This window comes from Hemiscyllium ocellatum, chromosome 8 (assembly GCF_020745735.1).
Source record: "Hemiscyllium ocellatum isolate sHemOce1 chromosome 8, sHemOce1.pat.X.cur, whole genome shotgun sequence".
In the NCBI taxonomy this organism is placed as follows: domain Eukaryota; kingdom Metazoa; phylum Chordata; class Chondrichthyes; order Orectolobiformes; family Hemiscylliidae; genus Hemiscyllium; species Hemiscyllium ocellatum.
In genome coordinates this window covers 80,331,175-80,352,779 of record NC_083408.1, presented here as the reverse complement: position 1 = coordinate 80,352,779, position 21,605 = coordinate 80,331,175, and the positions used below count along the sequence as shown (strand labels likewise).

General features: G+C 39.0%; 1 protein-coding gene across 5 annotated transcripts in view; it reads right to left on the bottom strand.

Moving 5' to 3' along the window:
* Positions 1 to 21,605, bottom strand: part of LOC132818342 (serine/threonine-protein phosphatase 2A 56 kDa regulatory subunit gamma isoform) — a 170,613-nt gene that overhangs the window by 82,046 nt on the left and 66,962 nt on the right. For 3 of the 5 annotated variants that reach the window (XM_060829274.1, XM_060829275.1, XM_060829276.1), the window contains exon 1: positions 13,579 to 13,766. The exons of the other annotated variants lie outside the window; for them this stretch is intronic. In XM_060829274.1, the coding sequence (XP_060685257.1) occupies positions 13,579 to 13,672 (94 nt within the window). In that variant the 5' untranslated portion in view covers positions 13,673 to 13,766. Of the gene's footprint in view, positions 1 to 13,578; positions 13,767 to 21,605 lie in introns of those variants that run through there. 5 annotated transcript variants of the gene reach the window in all.

The following is a 21,605-nucleotide window of genomic DNA, read 5'->3' as shown; positions in this document are numbered from 1 at the left end:
AAACTTCACAGCTTTGCGAACAGAGGTCCACTTTTCCATAGATCTTTTGGACTAGTCATACTTGATGCTGTCTTACTAAACGTGAAGAATTGGTTCCATTGATACCTTGTCAAACAAGATGCACACGAAAGATTATTTACCAAACTGAAGCCTAACAATGCAGTGTGACAACTTTGGGGCTTTATTTTTAATTTTAAATTTGTTGTCAGATCTTGTGAAACATCAAAAAGTTACACAAATTCCCAACTTAATACCAATTGTAATTCCGAACAAAAATTATACATGGACCAATAATTGCATCTTATTCTTAAGGAGCATGAAATAGTGACTGGGACATGTGGGGAGAAAATGAAAACAGAAAACAGAAATCATCACTTCCAGCAACATTATGAAGATGAAAATGGATTACATTATTACTGCATCGACATTGATTCAGTAGTTCAAGCTGTATTTCAGTCAGCACTAAGCACTAATATTTCAGATCAAGTCCACACATTTCAATTTCTGTTTAATTAATTACCTTCATGGTCTACACTGTCTACCTTGGAAAAAGCATGCATCCAACCATTTGACCAATTAAGAAATGGTAAACATGTGGAAACAAAACACGCTAAATGTAAGCCAGCCTAAATTTCAAAAGACAAAATCTTTCAGCTAAGAATGTCTAGTCTGCAATTTTCAACAAAATTGGAACAAACTTGAAAACAGTGAAGATTCCAAAATTGAACATAAGCAACAGATAGCATTAATTCTGGCACTTGTAGACATATGGCTGAAGGGAGAAAGGTCATATTTATTGAAGTGTTTGGTATATAATGAGGTGAACAGTTTATGCTTGAAAGAGTAAGAGTAGGCTGCTCCAACACAGTTACAACTGGCATCGACCAATGTGGAAAATTGCCCAAGTAAGTCCTGTACATATAAAGCAGGACAAATTCAACATTACCAATTATCACCCCAATGAATCTACCTTTGATCAACAGTAAAGTGTAATCAACAGTGCTATCAAACAACACCTGTTCAGCAATAACCTGCTCAGTGATGCCCCAGTTTGGGTTCCATCAGGGACACTTCACTCCTGACCTCATTACAGCCTTGGTTCATATATGAACAAAAGAGCTGAACTCCAGAGGGAAGGGGAGAGTGACAACCTCTGACGTCAAAACTGCATTTGACCTACCGTGGCATCAAGGTCCCTGGCAAAGCTGAAATCAATGGGAATCGGGTGGTAAATTTTCCAGTGGTTGGCGTCATATTTGAAGCCCAGGATAGTTGTGAGATCTTGGAGGTCAGTCATCTCAGCCCCAGGACATCTCTGCAGAAGTTCCTCAGGGTAGTGTCCTAGGCCCAAACTTCTTCAGCTGCTTCATCAATGACCCTCCTCCATCATAAGGTCAGAAGTGAGGATGTTCTCTAATGATTGCACAACATTCAGCACCATTCTCAACTCCTCAGATACTGAAGCAGTCTATGTTCAAATGCAGCAAGATCTGGACAATATCCAAGCTTGGAGGGACAAATGGCAAATAACATTTATGCCACACAAATGCCAGACTATGACCATCACCCATAAGAGACAATGTAACTACCGCCCCTTGACATTCAATGGTGTTACCATCACTGAATCCCTCACTATCAAGATCCTGGGGTTATCATTGACCTGAAACTCACCTGGACTCACCAAATAAACACTGTGACTATAAAAGCAGGTCAGAGGCTAGGAATACTTCAGCAAGTTACACATGCCTTGAGACACCCAAATTTGTCCACCATCTACAAGGCATAAGCCAGGAGTGTGATGGAATACTCCCTAAGTGCAACTCCAACAACACTTAAGAAGCTTGACAACATCCAGGACAAAGCAGCCTGCTTGATTCTCACTACCACAAGCGTCCACTCCTTCTACCACCGACGCTCAGTAGCAGCAGTGTGTACTATCTACAAGACACACCACAGAAATTCAACAAAGAACCTCAGACAGCACCTTCCAAACCCACAATTGCTTCCATCTAGATGGAGAAGGGCAGCAAATATAAGGGAATAACACCACCTTCAAGTTCCTCTCCACGCCATTTACTGTCCTGACTTGGAAACATATTGCCATTCCTTCACTGTCGCTTGGTCAAAGTCTTGGAATTCCCTTCTTAATGGCATTGAGAGTCAACCCATAGCAGGTGGACTGCAGAAGTTCAAGAAGACAGGTCCCCACCATCTTCTCAGGGGTAACTAGGGTTGGGCAATAAATGCTGGCCAGCCAGCGACATCCACATTCTACAATGGAATAAAATCAATTCAGAATTAAGAACCTCAGTCATGGGTAAGATCCTGGAATCTCATTGTGTGGAGGATGAGATTTCTGAATACTTAGAAACTTATGGTAAATAGGACAAAGTTAGGATGGTTTCATCAAGGAGAGATCGTGCTTGACAATCTGGTCGGCATGGACAGGTTGGACCGAAGGTCTGTTTCCATGCTGTACATCTCTATGACTCTAAGTAATGAGCAGGTCAGATCAGGGAGAGCCAATGGATGTCATCTACCCGGACTTCAAAAAGGCCTTTGACAAGGTGTCTCACAAGAAGCTACTGGGTAAGATAAGGGCATATGGTGCTAGTATGGATAAATGCTTGGCTGTCTGGCAGAAAGTAGAGAGTGGGGATAAAAGTGTCCTTCTCAGGATGACAGCTGGTGACAAGTGGTATTCCACAAGGCTCAATGTGGGACCACAGCTTTTCACTATACATTAACGATCTAGATGAAGGAACTAAGGGCATTCTGGCGAAGTTTGCAGACAATACAAAAATAGGTAGAGGGACAAGTAGCGTTGAGGAGGTGGGAAAGCTGCAGAAGGATTTGGACAGGTTAGGAGAGTGGGCAAAGTAGCTGCAGATGGAACACAACGTGGGAAAGTGTGACCTCATGCACTTTGGTAGAAAGAATAGAAGGATGATCTATTTTAGAAAAGGGGAGAAAATTCAAAAGTCTGAAATGCAAAGGGATCTGGAAATTCTATTTCAGGATTCTCTCAAGGTAAACTTGCAGGTTGAATCAGTAGTGGTAATAATGCAATAATGGTATTTATTTTGAGAGGACTTGAATATAAAAGCAGAGGCGTACTTCTGAGGCTCTATATGGCTCTGGTCAGACTACATTTAGAGTATTGTGCAGAGTCTTGGGTTCCATATCTCAGGAAAGACGTACTGGCCCTGGAGTGTGTTCAGAGGAGGTTCACGAGAATAGCCCCAGGAATTAAGAGCTTAACATATTAGGAACGTTTGAGGACCGAGGGTCCTACACTTGAAGTTTAGAAGGATGTGGAGGGTGGGACGAACCTAATTGAAACACAGAGTACTGAATGGCCTGGATAGAGTAGATGTTGGGAAGATGTTTCCACTGGTAGGAGAGACTTAGAGTAAAGGGAAGACATTTTAGAACAGAGGTAAGGAGAAACTTTTTCAGACAGACAGTAGTGAATCAGTGGAATTCATTGCCATAGAAGGCTGTGGAGGCCAAGTCATAGAGTATATTTAAGACCGCGATAACCAGGTTCTTGAGTATCAAAGGGATCGAGGGTTTTGGGGAGAAAGCGGGAGAATGGAGTCGTGAAACTTTTCAGCCATGATTGAATGGCAGAACAGACCCGATTGGCTGAATGGCCTAATTTCTGCTCCTGTGTCTTATGGTCTTAATAAAGAAACTAGATAAAGTTGGAGTAGTAACACACCCAATCAAAGGGGACACTGATGTAATACTCAAATGATTGTGATTCAGGGGGTCAGGAAGGGGAATCAGTTTGGGTGTTGGAATTGTACAAGAAATAAATCACTTGTGGGAGTGATCTACAGGCTCCCTAACAGTAATCATCATGAAGAACGAAGTATACAAGATGATAGATTAGGTGCTTGTGATAAAGGGATGACAGTAGTTATAGGTGATTTTAATTCACATATAAAGTGAAAAAGTAATAGTGGTAATAGTAGCCTCAATGAGGAGTTCACAGTATGTATCAGTGCACACACTTATGGAAGCAAAACATGAAGGCATAACGAGCTTACTTCACCATTCTCAGATCATGGCTGATCTGTACTTGACCCCCATCTAACTTTTCTCAATTGAGGTGAATGTTGCTTTATGTCAAGAGCAGCTAATCTCAACCCACTTCAGATCTTCAGCTCATGCCTCCAGATCTGAAACAAACCTGTTAATGAAATGTGGATCAAAACGTACACCAAGTTTTACCAAAATTGAGCCACAAGCAGTTTACTGGTGAGTAATTCTTACTACTGATAATTTGTTCTACCACATCAGTAATGCCCAAGAAGGGCTGTAATTAACCAGATTAGTTATTTCCTTTCTTATCGCTATGATATTCATAAGTAATTTTGTACAGTATGGTAGGTGCAGCTGAAATTATGCAGTATTTCCTACCAAAGATCCGCGAGGCCATTTTTGATATAAAGTCTGGCGCTGGAAAAAGTACAGCAAGTCAGGTAGCATCTGATGCTGCCTGATTATCTCTGCTTTTTCCAGTGCCACACTATCAATTCTTGACTCTCTAGCATCTGCAGTCCTCACTTTCTCTTGAATCTTTTCCTCCATTTTCAACCTTACTATTAACAGTGTAAGAACTGTCATAAATCTGCCAGTCCATCAGTAGCCAGACAGGCACTTTGTTACAAGGACAAAGCTTGGTGTAACGGGTACTGAATGGCTCCACACGGGTAAGAGGCATGGTCAACATGAGATCAGGACCAGTGGCATATAAACTTGGTTAGAGCCAAAAAAAACCTCCAGATGCTGGAATCCAAAAGTAGCCAAACAGTATGGGAGATGGTGGCTCGATGGGCCAATGGTAGGGTTGTGGTCAAGGGGGAGGTAGGACATGGTGGCAGAGAGCTGGCATTCAACCTCTGCGAAATAGAGGTCCATCCTCAGGTTACCACTGCTTCGCCTTTGTCAGCAGTCTACTGCATCCAGTGCTCCCGATGTGGTCTTCTCTACATTGGTGAGACCAAATGTAGACTAGGTTACTATTTCACGGAGCATCATCGACAGACTGTAAACAGCTAGCCTGACCTCCCAGTTACCATCCATTTCAATTCCCCTTCCACTCCCTCTCTGACATGTCCACCCTCTGTGCAATTTTTGTATAGTGTGGGGTCGCACAAGAATGCAATTATCGTGTAATAGCAGAGCTACCTGTAGTCGATGCCAACAAGCAAAAACATCAAACACTTCCACTGATCGGCATTCTTCAGTTTTATCAGCAATGTATCTAAATACCCAACAATACCCCTCAACTTAAGAGAATGCTAGAGAATTGAACTTCATGCTTGGCGCTTCATAGGAGATTGCTTTGAACGCACCTTTTGTGGCACAGTGGTAGTATTCATACCCTTGGAACAGGAGGCCCAGGTTCAAGTCCCACATGCTCCAGAGATGTGTAATAACATCTCTGAACAGGTTGATTAGAAAAATAGATTGCTTTGAACTTCACTTGTGCTTTATTTCCACTGTAATAGTTCAAGCTATTTTTAGTATTAACTTGTTGATGACACAGGCCTACTTATGCTGTAGATAGTTTCACTAATGGGGGAAGAGACAAATGTAGCCACATAGAGAAGGAAAACAAAATGCCATCTTGTTAAATTTTCACTAAGCGGTTGAAACATTTTTCATCTGTGCATGGTGGCAGCTTGCTACCTTTTAAAAAAAAATGCATACTTTCAGAGACCGTTTTAAACTGTAAAGCTTACAGATGATAATAAAGACTAACAGAGCATTAGAAGTGCTAAATTCCCCATCAATGGAGAATCCTCAATTCCCCATGGAGGTTCGCAGAAGTTTAAGTAGATCAGCCTCATAAATACTCTAGATTAAAGTCAAAAACTGAGTATTCTACAACATGCAATTCATCATGACTTCACCTCTCTGGATGGTTAATATGGGCAACTTCACAGCTCCCAGGACAAAGCAGTCTATTTGACTGTCGTCCCACCTACTACCTTAAATATTCATTACCGTCACCACCAGTACTGCAGAGTGCAGCAATAAAATGATTCACTCACAACAACTCATCAAGAATCTCTCAGAAGGCCCTAACAGTCTGAAATGTCTACCACCTTGAAATACATGGGCACTTGTTACACAGGAGTACCAGCATCTGCATGCTCCCCATGATATTGTTACGCACAATATACATTATATTAATAATTTAGGCAATAAAACTGAATGTAATATCTCAAAATTTGTAGATGACACAAAGCTGGGTGGAAGATAAAGCATTGAGGAGAATGCAGAGATGATTCACTGAGGTTTAGACAAGCTGAAATGAGTGGATAAATGCAAAGCAGATGCAATATGTGGATAAATGAGAGGTTCTCCACTTTGTGAGCAAAAACACGATGGCAAATTATCTGAATCGCTATGAATTGATGGAGGGGAAAGTGTAACAAGACCTGAATGCCCTCGCCCACCAATTGCTAACAGGCACAGTAGGTGGTAAAGGCGGAAAATGTTCTATTGGTCTTCATAGAGAGGATTTGAGAAACAGGGAGTGTTGCAGCAATTATACAGGGCTTTCATGAGACCACATCTAGAATAGTGTGTTCATTGTTGGTCTCCTTAGTTGAGGAAGGATGTTTTAACTTCAGAGGAGTGTAAGAAGTTGAATTGGTTAGGATTATCTTTCATGGAATTCAGATGAATAATTGGCCGGGTTGCGGGGGGGGGTCCCAAACACAAACTTCTAACTGGACTATATAGGGTAGGCACAGAAAGGATGTCCATGATGGCAGGGAAGTCCAGAACCAGGGATACATTCTGAAGATGTAGTTAAACCACTCACTGAGATGAGGAGAAGTTTCAACCACAGAATGGTGAGTCGGTGGGATATGCTACCACAGAAAGCAATCAAAGTCAAAACATTGTACAATTTCAAGAAGTAGAATACAGAACTTGTGGCTAAAGGGATCATTAAGAGTATGGAGGAAAAGCAGGAATGGGCTATTAAGCTGGATGATCAGCCATGAACATAAATGAATGATAAAACAGACTTTAAGGGCTGAATAGCCTACTCCTATTTTCTTTGTCAATGTCTATCTCAACTGGGAAAAAAAATCTACTTACCACTACTGGTTCAAAATCTCACCCTAACAGTTTTAGGCATACTTACTCTATAATGTAATATAGTGGCCAAAGACAGCTACTCATTACTATATTTTCAAGGGCAAAAATGCTGGTCTTAATAATGTTGACCACTTCCTAAAACACAAATTACCCAAAAGCTGGGCGACATTGTAAATCACTGCAAAACTGATCTTTCTGCACCTGCATCATTACCCCAGTTTCCCAAGGATCTATCCTTGCCCCCTATTCCTCGCTTACATGCATTGATTCTCTCCCTCTTCCTAGCAACTCAGAGGTTGAACCAGCCAATTCACAACTTTGGCGTAGTATTTACTGAGAAAAGCTACCATGTCAACCCCATATTTGTGCCAACACGACCTTCTGCATTTTCATCTCTACTTCACTTGACTCTACGTGCCTCAACTCATCTGCTGCTGAAATCTCATCACACTCCTGGTCAGATTCCACCCTCCATAAACTTAAGCTCATTCAAAATGTATCTGCAGTCTAACTCATATCAAGACATATAGAAAATCACTCATGATTTCTGGTCTACAATAGCACCTTTTACATAGTATCTCAATTTTAAAATCATCTCCTTGCGTTGCTTCACTGCATCTTCTCTCTGTATATTCTAGCCCCATAATTGCCTGTATTATCTGCATCCCTTCAATTTCAGCCTTTTGATGATTTAAAGTGATTTCTCTGTTGGTCGCCATGAATTCAGCTGTCAAAACCTTAAACTCAACATTCTCTATGAACATTTCTTTCACTCTCATTACTTAACAGGCCTCTTAAAACCAACCTCAGAAAATAAAAAGCTTGATCAATGTTGCTTAGAGTCAAATTTTGCTTGATAACACTCCCATGAAATGCCTTTGTATGGTTTACTGCTGAGGTGCAACATAAATATAAGTTGCTGCTCAGATGGAAACTAAGGCCATTTCTGCCTGCTGCCCTGATTCAGAGCAGCATAAAAGATCCTAAGGACTGATTCAAAAGTACCAACATTCTAATCAACACCTTTGTCACTTTACTGTGTTGTGACATGGAGACAGAGCCGAACTAAATCAGCGTTTCTGCTGCTGTATATGCAACATAGTAAAATTAAATGCAGGTTACCCCAATAATTACTTCAATGATTTCTAATTAGACTTTTGAATAATAATCCCAAATGCCAGTTTTGCATCACAAACAAAGACTTGACTGTTTATTAAGTACACTAACTTTTGCAGAGGAAAAATTAAAGTTAAGCTGATAAGCTGATTAACATGTATGCTTTAAATCCAAGACATTTGTTTTCAGCCCCCATTCACACAAAAGACAGACAAATAGACACACACACGTATTGTTTCACAGATAAAGATGTTGACTCTTGGTTGTTTTCCTGAAAGGCATCACTTTTTCCATTCACTTTGGTATAGTCAGTAATGCTTCAAACTCAGTTTTCACCTCTTCAGACTTCCTGAAGCTGTGTGGCAGATTAGACAGGGAATTTTCAAATCTTCACGCAAACTCAGGAGCAGACAACAATGCTCTCTCTCAAAACATCATTAAAGTTTAAAATCAATTCTAGTACCACCACAACAGACTCTTCGAGGCCTCAATTACCATTCAAGAAGTGCCATATGCTTGAACACAAGTCTCTTTCAGACTTGCCAGCACCAATTCTGAAGTACTGACCTTGTTAATACTCAACTTCTGCTTTTTAAAACACAATGTTCTTCCCAGTGTCGCTGTGTCTGTTGGAAGTCCTTTGATCAAGGATTAACCTAAAATTTGCCTCCAAAGCTTGTTTGATCTCTTCTTTTGTTTTTACCACAAGCTATTTCAAAGCCCACAAGTAATTTCAAGCTCTCAATTCAAAACTGTAAAGGAATAAATTTCAAAATAATAAAACTTTTATAGGTGAACCATCGACATCATTCTGTCTGGACATATTACTACCTGGTATGGCAACTGTACCATTCAAGACCGGAGACGATTACAGAGAGTGGTCAACTCGGCCCGGATAATCACAAATTCCAACCTTCCACCTACAGAATCCATCTACCTGGCCCGCTGTCAAGAAAAGGCTGCCTGCATTATCAAAGATCCATCCCACCCTGGCACTGTTTTTCTACAACCTCCACCATCGGGGAGAAGGTACAGAAGCCTGGACACATACACCAGCTGGTTTCGAAACAGTTTCTACCCTTCTGTTGTTAGAATACTGAATGGGCTCACAAACCCTTAACATTCGCCTGTACCTGTGTTTTTGCTGTTTATTTACCTGTTATTTACTGTTTGCCTATTTTTAATTATCTATGCTACTTAACTATGTGACCTGCCCGTATTGCTTACAAGACAAAGCTTTCCACTGTACCTTGGTAAATGTGACAATAAATTCACTTAAAAAAAAAATCAGTATATACGCACTAATAGGGTGGTGAGTGGCTGGTTGGGACTTGTACTATTCTTTGTGAACAAAGGATTTGAAGGCAGTTTTCCTCATTGTCACGTAACAGTTACTGGAATAACTTAGGTACACGCATGGCTAGTTCTCAAGTACAGGTCTTCAGTAGTGCAGATGGCATGTTGTCCAAGGCACAAAGCCTTGACTATCTCCAGGGTCTTCTGCCATTTCTTGATCTTAGTCAACTGAATGGGCTGAAGACAGGAATCTGTGATGTGGATCTGAGAAGGAGACTGCTGGTTGAAGATTAATGAAAACTTTTAGCATATTTTGCAATGCAAGATAGGCTCTTCTTTAATTGATTTTTTAAAAAATGGAAACTGCATTCCAAAAATAATTTATTAAATATTTTGGATTGATGCCCAAATATGTGCTATAATGTTTACAGGTGCATTAAATAAACTAAATTAAAGCTCAAGTTTTGGACAAAGGAATCTTGACTAAATGAAATGAATTTGATAACCTTTTAACATTTAACAAAATACTGTTATTAGTTGCTGCACTGCACTAAACTTTACAATATTATTGACAAAAATCGGTGAATTAGAATGAATAGAATCTGTAGCTTACAAGTTGAAATATTGATGTTTCCAAACCAAATCTGGGAAGAGTGAAAGCTTCAATATTAAAACACCTTTAAGAAATAGTTTGGCCGAAGAAGCTTTGAAAGATTTTCTACAGGCTCATTATCAGGGTCAATGAAACAAACAAAACTAAAATGTGTACTAAACATCAGATGTGGGAACACTGTAAATGGTTTTGGGTAGTTTCAATCCAGTTTCTAATAACATGGGTCTACAGCACAAAAGCTACCACTAATTTGATATTAACTGGCAATATTATTCAAGACAGGTTGATTAAAAAAAAGTAACACTGCTACAAGATAAAGTACCAAAGTTTAGACTGAAACATATTCAGGTGGAACAGGGAACTCTGATAACCTTGTGCTTTTTGATCTCTGGGTTCTTTGTAATAATGCCATGTGGCATTAAGGTATTGATATCCCTGACTACAAAATCTTAAACATAATTTTCACGTTGCTTTTTTTAAAAAAAGTGAATTACTGTATGTTTTAACTTATAGAATCCCTACCGGGTGGAAAAAATCCACAATAATTCTCCAAACAGCATCCCAAGCAGACCCACACCCTACCCTATTGCTGCATTCCCCATGGTTAATCTACCATCCACATAACCCACATATACCTGGACACCATGGGCAATTTAGCATGACCAAGCCATAATTTTGGAAGTGGCGAGAAACCAGAGCACCTGGAGGAAATTCACGCAGACACGGGGAGAATGTGCGAACTCCACACAGTCACCTGAGGGTGGATTCAAACGGGGTCTCTGGCGGTGAGGCAGCAGTGCTAACCATGCCACCTCTGTTCAGATGAATAAAATAAAAGTGTGCATAAATTATGCTGCCAAACTCATGGAAATAACAGTTATCTTTAGCTAAAAATATTAAATTAATTTAGATGCACCAATAATTAGAATTTTGATTTAATACTTGGCAACTGTTCAATATTTTAATGAAGAAACAAACATGTGACAAGTCATCAACCTTGTGCACTCTTTTTTTAATTCAATGGCTTTATAAACTGAGCGACAGTTGGAATGTTTTAAGTCAAAATTGAATTTTTACCTCTCCTTGTGATCAATTTACTGCCATTACAAAAAAATGTAGTACTGTTACAAAAAAGATCAAAATCAGTTGTGGGACAGTGCCTTTAAAATTAAAAAAATTAATAGCATTCTTTTTCTAAGACAATATTTGAAATGGTGGCTCTGTGCATGACATGTTATAAAGTATTCATTTCTCGTTCTAAATAACATGCTACACATGAATTTGTTTTTAAACCATTACTTGCAAAGACTTGCCCTGCCTTCAATTTTTTGTAGATCTTAGCACCAATATAACTTAATAAACTTACAATTTAACAGAACAAGTCATTGAATCATTACAAATTTGAAACAGATTAAATATCCAATGAAGTGTTTGCCATAATCATTCAATTCACCCTAGATTTGATGGAAGTCCCAGAGGATTAAAAAGTCTGAAATGCATTCAAAAAATGTGTGCAAGGACATGGTCACTTTAATTAATGAAACAATTAATAGACAAATCTTTAAGAAATTTGAATTAAAGGGAGCCAACACAATTCCAAAAAAGCTAAAAGTTAGGCTGCAGTTGGGTTACTTGCTGTAGAACAAAGAAGATCGTTGGATGATAGAAGTGTACATGATGATAGATCAGGTAGATTAAGAAAAGCTGTTTCCATTATTTGATGGTACAAGTATTGGCGACACAGTTCTGGGAAACAGATATGGGAAGATAGAAGGAAGAGCAGTTTTTTTAAAATCCAAGTTGTATTGACCTACAACTCGCTACCTACATGGGTGGATGAGGCGAAGACAATTAATGATTTCCAATAGAAATTGGATGCCGACGCAAGGTAAATAAAACTTACATGGTTACAGGGATCGGGAAAGAGACAAACTGATTGTTCTGCAGTGTGTGAACATGGATCTGATGGCTTGGTGGCATCTTCTACATTAAAACCAGACTTCAACTGTTTGCAACATATCGCAGAAATCCAGTAACCAAGAATTACAAGTTACTCTGCAGTCAATATAGAAAATCTAGTACTTATAGTTATGTAGCTGTTTCCAAGTACTTTCTTTTTAGATGTACAAGAAAATGCTCAAGTTCTACAGTAATGATAACATTCTTTCCATTGATTTAGAAAATTTTCTAACTAGTCACAGTGAAACTGTTAACTGCACAGAAATCCTAATATCACATTAATTTTGATGTGCAAAGTATCTGCAACTTCTAACCACAATTTAAACAGGACTGGTAAATACCGTCCACATCCTGGACTGAGAAAGTAACTGAAACTTGAAAAGTTAACATTGCAGATTTGCAAATAGCCAGAAAAATAATTCATTTTGTTTAATATTAATTTTGAAAGATACAATAAATAACCTTAAAATACTTTAGTTTTAAATATAATCATGATATCTGATCTTTAAGAAGGTTTTTCAATATTAGTGTTTGCAGGTACTTTCAGGGTAGCCAATTAAATTCATGACTACACGCAAGTGCAAAATATCACGCATTACGAAACTGGCTTCCACTGCAAAAACTATTTTTAATAAATGATGGTAGTTTTTTTTTAAAAATAGCTTTACTTAGCATCTGCCCATATATGGAGCATTGTCAATTACAATAGTAAGTTTTAAATTTTTGAACGCATATCCAATAAACATGTATCACAAATTAGGGAGACTTCCTTTTTGAATAAATTCTAAAAGTAGCTTTCAAATACTTGGCTAATTATAATTCCTGGATAGGTCCCATCTTGTACACAACATTCCAAAAGTTTGAAAAAAAACAAGCAAAACACTCCGAGCTTGAAATACATTCAGCAAGATAACACCGAGACTCCATCAAAACACTTATGTAATGATACATTAAATGTGAAATATATGTATTTAGCTTTAAAAAGGTCAAAACCGAACTGAATAAATGAAACGGTGCAGATTTTTCTCCCGCACTTGATAAGTAAGCAGGAAAAAAAAAGTTATGTTACAAAACAACTTCCGAGAAGATCCAAACCTGGGCTAAAGCCCAGCCCCCAACAATCACTCAACCTCTCCTAAAGGCTAATGACCTCACTTCCTTTGACATCAGCACGCTTAGTTGGGGGATGGGACAGTGACAGCAGAAAGCAGCAAACTCAGATTCAAGATAGGAAGGAAATGCTTCAATGAACGAGAGCTGCCTTACTAATCGTACAATTGAAGCCTATTACAGAATTTGCTCTTTGATTTTAAACAAGAACAAAAAACGCCCTGATGGAATACAGGCTTCAACAGAATTGCTCTCCAAGTGCGCACTTCCTTTATTTCTAATCTCCCCTCACAAAAGCACCGCACGAACAGATAAGCAAGCGTAACATTCCACTGCCGCATACATTATAAACCCACCTCGAAAGTGAAGGAGGCCCGTGGGCTGGAAGGGCCCATTCGAACTGGCTGCATCCACCACCATCCTGCTACCAGCTCTGTTGCATGTCAACATCTAGCCTATACCAGCAGAACTAGCTATTCCTTAAGGCAAGAAAGCAGCTTCCATTTTAGCACAATACACTAAGAAAATGAAGCTACACCGAAGGGAAGAGCCTAGTTAGTGATGTCAGCACCTCGCAGAAAGCTGATTGGGTAGTAATGACTACATTAAATGACAGTAACAAACTGCAAATAGAAAGACATTTCTGATTGGCCATCACTGTGCATTCAGTGTATACATTGATCAGATTACTGTTCAACTCTGTTCATTACCCAGGTTTAATTTGGGGCAAGAAATTAATCCTTCACAGGAAACACAAATTTTAAATATCAGACTTGATTTCTTGGGGATATACATCATTTCAGATTTTGTGTGACATTCATTTTCATTATTGTCCTCTCAAGTCCCCTCTTATTTCAAATGAAAAATCCATTTCACATATTCCTGAATCCTTTCATTAGATCACCATACATTGTTCACCTGTAACGGGAGATTAAAGCCCACCAGGCTTTGGAAATGTCCATTCAACCAAATGAATCAATTCCTAAGCAATGGTATTAGTCTTAAATGACAGCAATGCATTTTCACCATCTGAGGTTTGAATTCATTAGATTAATTGTTTCACCTTCAAACCTGACATACTAGTTGACCCAAACAAGCTGAAAGAAATCAAGCAGTTATTTGAATTTTTAAAAATCATGGAAAGCTCCAAACCAACCTAGCCATAATCGGTGCAAATTATCTCCCAGCCTGAATTACATCAATCTACCAGCACTTTGATTCCCTTAGTATTCTACTTCATATCCTTACTGTCTGCCAGTCTGGAATTACAAGCTCTTTGTCGAATGCTGTCCAAAAGCACACACATAAATCATCTATCGTAATAACTCAGTCAATTTAGGAATTCAAACCAGTTAGTTGGACATGATGTGTTTTTGATTAGCACATGCTTTCCAAACAAAAGTCTATTTTAATGCAAATTATGATTTCCAATAACTTCAACATCACCAATATTAGGATAAGTACAACGGAAAGAAATTACTTTGAATTGGAAGATGAAAAAAAAGACAAGTAGGAATAATTTATAGCAGGGTAATTATAAAGAAATAAGGGCAGAGCTGGCTGGAGTGGACTGGGAAAGTGAATGAGGAATAATGACAGATTTTTAAGTCAATAGCTCATTTCTCTTGCCAAAGAGAGGAAAAAAAAATATTTAGGAAGGGGATAAGCCAACCATGGCTAACCAGGGAAGTTAACATTACTATCAAGTTGAAAGAAAAAAACGTGGAAAAGACTAGTGGTAAGCCAGAGGATTGTGATTTTTTTAAATCAACAAAAGACTATCAAAACAAAGAGGGAGAAAATAAGCTTTCAAATAATATCAAGACAAACAGCAAGAGTTTCTTTAATTATATAAGAGAATCCAAAGTGAACATAGGCTCCTTAGAGAATGAGCTGAAAATGTGTTGCTGGTTAAAGCACAGCAGGTCAGGCAGCATCCAAGGAACAGGAAATTCGATGTTTCGGACCAGAGCCCTTCATCAGGAAAACACTCATTCCTGAGGAAGGGCTCTGGCCCGAAACGTCGAATTTCCTGTTCCTTGGATGCTGCCTGACCTGCTGTGCTTTAACCAGCAACACATTTTCAGCCCTGATCTGCAGCATCTGCAGACCTCGCTTTTTACTCCTTAGAGAATGAGAAAGTAAGGACTGCAGATGCTGGAGATCAGAGCTGAAAATGTGTTGCTGGAAAAGCAGGTCCTGCTGCGCTTTTCCAACAACACATTTCCAGCTCCTTAGAGAATGAGGCTGGTGAATCAGGAAATGCCAGATTAGTTGAATAAACACTTTGCATCAGTCTCCACAGTAGGAGACATTTATAGTATTCTATGACTCTATAATCAAGGGGCAAAAGGAGAAGTAGTAAATACAATAATTATCACGAGAGAAAAAGTGCTAGGGAAACTAAAGGAACTAATGGGGTCTATCAATTTCTGGAGCTGATGGAATGCATCCTAGGACATTAAAAGAAAGCACCTAAAGAGGTAGTGGATACACTGGTGGCAATCTTTCTTAAAGCATGGCCAAAGGATTGTAAACCTCTAATGTAACCCTTATTTAAAAACAAAAGGTGACAAAAAAAGCACTGACTGAAGGGCTGTAAACTAAAATATAATGGGTTAACAGCCCATGGTATCCCACAGCATGAATCAAGAACCAAAGAAACAAAACAGAAGTTGCTGGAAATGTTCAACAGGTCTGGCAGCATCTGTGAAGAGGAGTCAGAGTTAACGTTTTGGGTCCAATGAACCTTCCTTGGTTTTTTTGGTTTTTTTAAAATCAAGTACCAAGTCTAGCTCAAACTGCTTCTGCTAGACTAAAACTGTGGCATAAATAAGATAACTGTTGATTGAGTTAAAACAAATGATGCAATTGCAAACTGTTGTATATCAAGATGAAGCATTGATTGAGCTAAAAGGATCTTTGAGTTACATACTAACTGACAAGAAGAGGATGCAATAAGGATGACATTTCAGTAAAGGATCTTGGAAATGGGATCAGCATGAACAGCTCCCAGCAACTGAACTCATGACTAACGCTGCAAGAAGACTACATGCAAAAAGACCTGGAAGAACCTGACCAAGTATCATGATCCCACATGACTGTAATGATCTAAAACTGTAAATGGATCAAACTTTTCAATGAGACAGACCTGACAAATCTACGAGAATTCTTTAAGGTGGTACCAAAACAGGATAAAGTGGAAGTAGTAGATTTAACATTTTTGAAATTCTGAAAGATCTTTGACAAGGTACTACACATTAGGCTACTTAAGATCCCATGATGTTGTAGGTAGTCTATTATCATGGAAAGCAAAAAGTTAGCAAATAGAAGACAGGATAAGGGGACATTTTCAGGATGGCAACCTGCAACTAGTGGTGTGTCACAGGGACCAGTGCTGGGATCACAATTATTTACAATATATATTATTGACTTGGGTGAGTAAAGTGAATGCACTATAGCTAAGCTTTCGAATGACACAAAAATTGGTAGGAAGGCAAGTGGTGAAAATGACACAAAGAGTTTGCAGAGGAATAGAGACAAGTTAAGTGAGTAAAGAAAAAAATTGGTAAATACGTTTTCACATGATAATCTGAGGTTATGCACTTTGGCTGGAAAAGTGCAGGAATGGAATATTATTTATATGAAGAAAAGTACAGAAAACTAAAGAACAGAGGAATTTGAGAGCCCTTGTCTATAATTACAACAGACTAGCATCCAAGTCCAATGGATAATACAGAAGGTAAATAGAATTCTGGACTTTATTTTGAAGAAATGGAGTATAAAAGTAAGGAGGTTTCACTAAAACTATACGAGATACTAGTTGGATCATGGCTGAAATATAGTGAACATTTTTAATCTCCTGATCTAAGGAAAAACTTATTGGCATTGGATGCAGTCTAGAGAAGGTTCACTAAGCTGATACTAGGTATGGAGGGACTGTCTTATGAAGAGAGATCAAGTACGTAAAGCTTGTATAGGCCGTTCTGCTATAAGGCACGTTTTGCTAATGTGAATTCGCTATAACGTGATTGACGAATCGGGGACACTATTTCTGTGGCACAAACTTTTAAAGCATGTGTTGGTTATAAGGCAATTCCAGCCCCATTAGTTTAAATTATGCTGCTAATATGCAATTTTCGTATAACACAGGATTATATGAGAACAGAACTAACACGTTACAGCAGATCTGACTGTACTCATGGCCATTTACAAGAGTAAGAGGCAACCATATCAAATCATTCAACTCTGGGAACTTTACAGGGTAGCTGCAAAAAGGTTGGGGCAACTTTTTCACGCAGAGGGTGGTACGTGTTTGGAATGAACTGCCAGGGGAAGTGGTGGAGACTAGTACAATCGCAACATTTAAAAGGCATTTATTTGGGTATATGAATAGGAAGGGTTTGGAGGAATATGGGCCGGGTGCTGGCAGGTGGGACTAGATTGGTTTGGGATATCTGGTCGACGTGGACGGTTGAACTGAAAGGGTCTGTTTTTGTGTTGTACATCTCTATGACTCTATGGCTAAAATCTCGAACCAGAAGGCATAAATTCAGAATCAAGGGTTGCACATTTAAAACAGAAATGAGGAGGAATTTGTTTCCTCAGAGGAATGCAAATCTGTGGAATTCTTACTGAATAGGCTGAGTCATTAAGTATATTTAAGGCTGAGATACACAGATTTGTCATCAGCAAGGGTATCAAGGGTTATGGGAAAAGGCAGGAAAAGTAGAATAGAGATTTATCAGTTCAGTCATGTTCTTACTGAATGGTGAAGCAACTCAACAGACAGAATGGCCTAATTCTGCTCCTGTCTTATGGCTGACGAGCCTTTAGTTTTTTGATTTACCTTTCCTTTCTTGAATAAAGTCATATGCATTAATAAGGTTTGAAAGACCTTTTTTCCCCTCAGCAAGTTGCCACATACAGGACTGCGATAATCATTAAATAATTTGTTGCTTTGAGGGGTAAATATTGGTCTAATTATCCTTAGCAGCAACCAAATGTTCATCTGCACCCACTATGGGAGAATCTATAAGGGCATGGATAAACCTGACTAGCCACCAGCAGACCCGTAACTAATGATTTCAAGCTTCCTAAAATCTACACCTGCAAAAGAAATTCCAAGAGATTAGTTAGGACACTAGAGATAACACCTCTGCTCTTCTTTGAAACAGTGCCAAAGGATCTTTTAGATCGACCTGAGCAAATAGAGGTTTGGTTTAACTTTTCGTTCCAGCAGTGCTCCTTTGCCACTGCACTTGAGTGGCAGACTCAATTTTTGTGCTCAGCCACTGGAGTGGGATTTGAACCCAGAACCTTGTGATTCAGAGGTGAGCACCTACCTACTGAGCTACATTGCTGCAGATAGGGAAGCATGGCATTTCAGAAAAAGGAGTTGCTAGATTGTGGGTTGCAGCTTTCATTTGGGAGTTAACTCAGCATTGCCTATACCTTTCAACTTAAACCTTACCTTTTTACCTTCCCCATATTCTCACTCCCATTTAGATTTCTACCTCACTTCCTTTGAGTTACCTATTGAACATGTGTATGCTCTCTTCCAACTGACTGAGACTGAGATTTACAAGGGGACAGAAGAACCTGGTTCTTATCCAGACCTGGGCTTTAGCTCCATTTTAACCTGAACAGCAACATACAGAAATAACAAAGGAAAGGAGAAAATGAACTAAAACGAGAAAAAGAACAAACCACAGCATTAAGAGTCAATGGTGAGAAAAATGACCAAAAGGTACAGATTATGAGCTCTGCAGTTCTGAACTATTCCACAGTATACATGGGAACATGTCTTATTATTGCAATCCTCAGGCATGTGCCAACTAAACTACGTAAAAACACAGTTTTTGGTTGGTCCACATCAAAAACCATGGGGTTGCCTAACTGCCAGTTACTTACTGATATTGTCCTCCTTAGAGAATGCATAGCAAGAGTACTCAGAACCAGTACTCTATTCCTGAGATGCTGCCTAACCTGCTGTGCTTTGACCAGCAACACATTTGCAGCTGTGATCTCCAGCATCTGCAGACCTCATTTTTTACTCAGAACCAGCTCAACCAAAGTGAATGTAAGTATTTGTTGAGAATGTCCTGTTGAGAATGAGATGAAACCCCTTTACATTAAAGTAGACTGCTGAGTTAAATAAATAATACTGCTACTCATCATCAGCAATTAGCAAAAGTCTGCAGTTTGAACTCTGCTGCAAAGCATCAGAGAAGAGGAAAACTACTTGGAAATTTTGCTCCAGGAGGCAGTAACATCTCTTAGGTTAAATACTGCACGTTTGGTTTGCGGACAGGGACAATTATTTTTTTTTGTAGATATTTTTATTGAAATTTAACATTTTTGCAAATTTACAAAAATAAACAAAACTCTCAAATACAAACACTGATGTACAATTAAATCATATATACAATAGTCATAATTTAACAAAGAAAAGAGAAAGAAAGAAAACAAAAAGAGAAAAAAAAAGAAAAGAAAAAAAAACCTCAACTTTCTACTAATCTAACCTATAACTAACCAGAGTGTATACCTAAGTCTCTTACATGCTCGGAATGTATAAACATCAAATATAATAAAACCCGTATTCGCGCAGGATTCCTCTCCCAAGGGGCCCCGGAGCAGCCCGGTCTGAAATCTTCACTAAATAAAAGCCCTTGTTAGAATAGCCGAAATATCTGCATTTATATAATTCAAAAAGGGCTGCCATATTTTATAAAATAATTCAGTCTTTCGGTGCACAATATTTGTGAGTAAGTCAAGGGGGATATATTCCATAATTAATCTGTGCCAATTTGAAAGTCCAGGGGGGCCCTCAGCCACCCAGTTCACCAAAATATTTTTCCTTGCACAGAAAGAGAATAGAAAATAGTCTCTTCCCATGCATATCCAGAGATGAGAGGTTCGAAAAGCCCAAAAGGAGAGATACAGGGTCCACCCTAATTTCCGTTCCTAAAATTTCTGTCAGGGTATTTGCCACTTTAGTCCAGTATCTGCGGATTTTCTGACAAGTCCACAGACAATGTGCAAGAGTACCCACCTCTATTTTGCATTTGGGACACATTGGAGATGCTCCTGCCTTAAATTTTGCCAGTCGAGCCGGAGCTATATGGTCCCTATGAAGTATCTTTAGTTGGATAGCCTGAGTTCTGTTACAGATAGCAGGGACAATTATTAGTGGGGCTAAGAGAATATAGTTCTAATTCCATATTATAGCTTAGATGGTAACCAGTATTTGTGACTTATTTTAAGAATATATATTATAACTGAAGGAAATTTGAATTTATTAAAGAAGCACGGTGAAAGTAGCCTCTCTCAGGCTACCCAAAATTTCACAAAATATTTGCCACATTGTTTAGTCAATGTCTTTAGTGTTATGAACTTCTTAGAGACCAGATAAATGTTTTTGTTTAAAATCATGAGGGGCATAGATAGAGTGAACGGGCAAGGTCGCTTCCCTAGGGAATACATTTAAGGCGAGAGAGGAAAGATTTAAAAGGGACCCAAGACCCATTTTCATGTAGAGGGCAGTGCATGTCTGGAATGATCTGCCAGAGGATGTGGAGGAGACTGGTACAATTACAACATCTAAAAGGCATCTGGAAAGGTATGTGAATAGGACGGGTTTAGAGCAATATGGGCCAAATGATGGACCATTTGATCAGCATGGAGGAGTTGGACTGATGCATCTGCTTCATCCTGTGCATGCTATGGGTCTAGGACTAAAACACTGACATTTACTAGAAGAATGAAGCCCCAAGGTTCACGGTTTGAAAGAAAGAACTTCATTACATCAAAATCAAGGAACATGAATACTAATCATTATACTAACTAGTCAGTTATGCTAATGGCGTCAAAAGTACAAAGGACACACTTATATTTGAAACTAAACACAACTCAACTTTCCTTATGCCTCCGTTTAATTCCCTCAAAACCGCACAATAACCATACAGCTTGAGTACTGTTTCAAAGGTTCATATAAGGTTTAAGGTTTTTTGAGCCCAGTATATACTTCTGACCAGGTGGTCCCTTCAAATCTCCTTCAATTGCCCCTCTCAACAAGGGAGTCACGAGCACCTTAAGCATGGTCACTTCAGGTCAGAATTCTCCTAGTTTGAATATTCATTAACACCCAAGTCTTTATTTAAAATTGTATCTCCACAGCTGGTTATCCCTGGAAATCAAACCCACTGCAGGTACTCCATTTTCCGAGAATTTTAAGCTCTTCTACCATTAAGTGGCAAAATATACTTTAATACAGAGGCACAGAATCTGTTTTACCAGTGCACGCAAGCACAGCATGTCTCAAACGATTCAAAATGTTCACAGTACAGAAGGCAGCCATTCAGCCATCATGCCCACGCCAAAC